Here is a 2,879-nt window from a genome sequence, read left to right as displayed (position 1 = left end):
TTAGGGTTTAGGGTTTAGGGTTTAGGGTTTTGCTGCTGCTTTGAAGGTGGGAGTTTGCCCTCAAGATTGTGGGCTTTAAGCCTTTTGCAAATGTGCAGCTCCCTCGCTTCTTCCTTCCCCAAATCATGTGCGCTTAAACCCTAAACCCTAAACCCTAAACCCTAGTGTGTTGGGTAGCCAGCTGCCAGCGTCGCCGCTTGCTGCTGCTGCTGCTCCTGCTGTACAACTGCTGCTGCTGCTGCTGCTGCTACTCCTGCTACTACTACTTTTTCTACTGCTGCTGCTTTTTCTGCTGCTTTTGCTGCTGCTGCTGCTTCTACTGCTGCTGCTGCCACTCCTGCTGCTGCTGCTCCTACTGCTGCTGTTGCCACTCCTGCTGCTGCTGCTCCTACTGCTGCTGCTGCCACTCCTCCTTCTGGCGCTCCTACTGCTGCCGCTGCTGCCACTCCTGCTGCTGCTGCCATTCCTGCTGCTGCTGCTCCTACTGCTGCTGCTGCTGCTGCTGCTGCTGCAGCTACGGATTTGTGTCTGAAGAGGCTGGGGAGTTGAAGCGGGAAAAGCTTTTGGACAGCGCCCGAGCAGCTTTGGGGCTGCTGCATTCTCAGAAAGAAAGTAAAGCTTCTATGCGCGACAGTTCGCAATCTGGCAGCAAATAAAATCCATTTTAAACTTTTTTTTCCCCTTTTTCTCCTTTTGCTGCTGCTCTTCTTCACCGCTTTGCTGCTGCTGCTCTCGCCGCTGCTCACTAGCGAAACGGCAGCTCTCCAGTGTACGTACACCCCGCACAAGTGCCGCTGCTGCTGCTGCTGCTGCTGCAGCTGCTGCTGCTGCTGCTGCAGCAGCTCGCTAATTTTTCTTCTTTGTTTCTTCCTTGAAATTGCTTCGAGCTCTTATGAATCATGAGAAGAGATTTTTAGTCAGGCTAGGGTTTGCGGACTGCGCTAGCAGCAGAACTCGGCGAGGGTTTAGGGTTTAGGGTTTAGGGTTTGGGCGGCGCCGCAGCACAGCAATAGCTGCCCAGCTGCTTCTTTAGGAGCTTTCCAGGCTGTCTGTACACTGCAGGTGCCGAGCTAGGGTTTAGAGGGTTTAGGGTTTAGAGGTTTAGGGTTTAGAGGTTTAGGGTTTAGGTCTTGACATATCCTTTCTAAGCCCAATACGCTGACAGTTTGGGGACCCCTCTGGCGCCCTTTGGGGGCCCCTCTTGGGTACTTTGGAGGCCCCCTTTGGGTAACTTGGGGGCCCCATTTGGGTACTTTGGGGGCCCCCTTTGTGTACTTTAGGGGCCCCCTTTGGGTATTTTGGGGGCCCCTCTTGGGGCCCCTGAGTTCTGGAAGTTGAGTTAATGGAAAAGGTACCTTTTGGTGTCTCTTCGGGTGTACGTACAGCTGAACTCTGTCCGTTTTTGGGTTTGCGGAAAGGTCGCTGCTGCAGCAGGAGCTGCGGATACACCTGAATAGCTATATGGTGTCTGCTGCAGCAGCAGAACTGAAGTTGAATTATTGATTTAAAAGCTGAATGGAGATTTCCGGAGAGTCTTTGAGGGTTCAACTAAATCAAAAATCAATTTTGAATGATTAAAAACTCGAAATGTCTTTTAATCCCGCGGGCCTCTGCTGCTGCTGCTCAGTCAGCTGCTGCATGCGCTGCAGCAGCCGCGCAGGCACAAGCAGCAGCAGCAGCGGCATTCCGAAGCACTTTTTGCGCGATCTTGATTGCAAAAGTTGAAATTAATTATTTATATTCTGTTTCGAGTCAGGGGTTTCCAGGGAAGCCTCGAGAAGCGGCAATTAGCTGCGGATTCCGAAGGCGGAGAGCGAGGAGAGGCTGCTGCTGCAGCCATGGCTGCTGCTGCTTGCGGGCCAAACGGAGCTGCTGCGGCGCTGCTGCGCCGCAGCTTTCCCAGGTTTCACTTTTCAATTGCGCCTTTGCAGTCGTTCAGTCCGACGAACCCGCAGTTCCACCCCCCGGGGGCGGACTGCGGCGCGAAGCGGCCGTGGCAGGGGATGGATATGCGCAAAATAAACACTCCCAAGTACATTAGTCCGAACATAAAAAGAGTTCCGATGACTTCTGGTGCGCGAAATATTCAAAATGATGGCGGATCGGCTCCGTTCAGCCTTCGTGCAGAACTTGAATTATTTGAGGTGTACAGACAGCTCGGTCTGGCGGCGGCGCGCGCGAGCGCGATCCTCTCATTTCATTCCTTTCGGCGGATTCTTTTTGAATTTGGACTTTAGTGTGCCGTTTGATTTTGTTCTTCTTTTGCATTTCCCGCAGGATACCAGTATTTGAACTTCACGACTCCGTCGATCTACGCGCCGACGCAGGCGGACATCGCCGTCTTCTTCGACACCGAAAACTGCTTCAAAGTCTACACCCCCAAACAGCTTTTGCTCGCCGCCTGGCCCCAACTTCGTTTTCTTTTGATGTCTCTCTTGGCCGTGGCCTTTCCCTCCATTCCAATTCTCCTTTTTGTCCTTTACATGAACAGGTTCGAACCCATGGAGCAGGTCATGGACCGCGACGAGTACTGGCGGCACTTCAAGTACGAGGGTTTAGGGTTTAGGGTTTAGGGTTTAGGGGCCCGGAACGCGTTTTTCTTCAGCGCAGCAGCCACCACAAAACCCCCGTTGAACCGAACCAGCCAATTAACCGACTTAATAAGTTTAACTACCAATTAATTAATTAATTTATTTATGTATTTATTTATTATTATTTATTTATTATTTGTTTATTTATTATTAGGTGGCACTACTTTGGCCCCGACCTGGACCACCACGCCTACACCCAATACCTCGAGGCCCGCAGAGCCAAAAAGTGGAGAGGAGTTGACGTCAACCCCGAGGACTATATTCCCCCCCAATACCGAAACCTCTAAA

The 2,879-nt window shown here is 51.9% G+C and overlaps 3 protein-coding genes across 3 annotated transcripts in view; 2 read left to right on the top strand and 1 right to left on the bottom strand.

Annotated features, from left to right (window-relative positions):
• The window catches only part of ETH_00005565 (uncharacterized protein), a gene marked incomplete at both ends in the record, with an annotated part of 7,169 nt that extends 7,032 nt beyond the window's left edge, over positions 1–137 (top strand). Inside the window, one exon of the mRNA XM_013374882.1 lies at positions 47–137. Coding sequence (XP_013230336.1) covers positions 47–137 — 91 coding nt within the window. The remainder of the gene's footprint in view (positions 1–46) is intronic.
• A 24-nt stretch (positions 138–161) lies between these two features.
• On the bottom strand, positions 162–599 carry ETH_00005560 (uncharacterized protein; the record flags this gene model as incomplete). The annotated part of the gene is made up of 1 exon (XM_013374881.1): positions 162–599. One exon carries the CDS (start codon positions 597–599, stop codon positions 162–164), a length of 438 nt encoding a protein of 145 aa, XP_013230335.1.
• Positions 600–1,838: 1,239 nt separating this feature from the next.
• Positions 1,839–2,878, top strand: ETH_00005555 (uncharacterized protein; the record flags this gene model as incomplete). Its single annotated transcript, XM_013374880.1, has 3 exons — positions 1,839–2,073; positions 2,278–2,545; positions 2,746–2,878. 3 exons carry the CDS (start codon positions 1,839–1,841, stop codon positions 2,876–2,878), a joined length of 636 nt encoding a protein of 211 aa, XP_013230334.1.
• Between the last annotated feature and the right edge of the window lies 1 nt (position 2,879).

Source organism: Eimeria tenella, genomic scaffold (genome assembly GCF_000499545.2).
Source record: "Eimeria tenella Houghton genomic scaffold, Eth_scaff234, whole genome shotgun sequence".
NCBI lineage: Eukaryota > Apicomplexa > Conoidasida > Eucoccidiorida > Eimeriidae > Eimeria > Eimeria tenella.
Note: the sequence above shows the minus strand (reverse complement) of the source record. Positions and strands in the feature narration are given on the sequence as shown.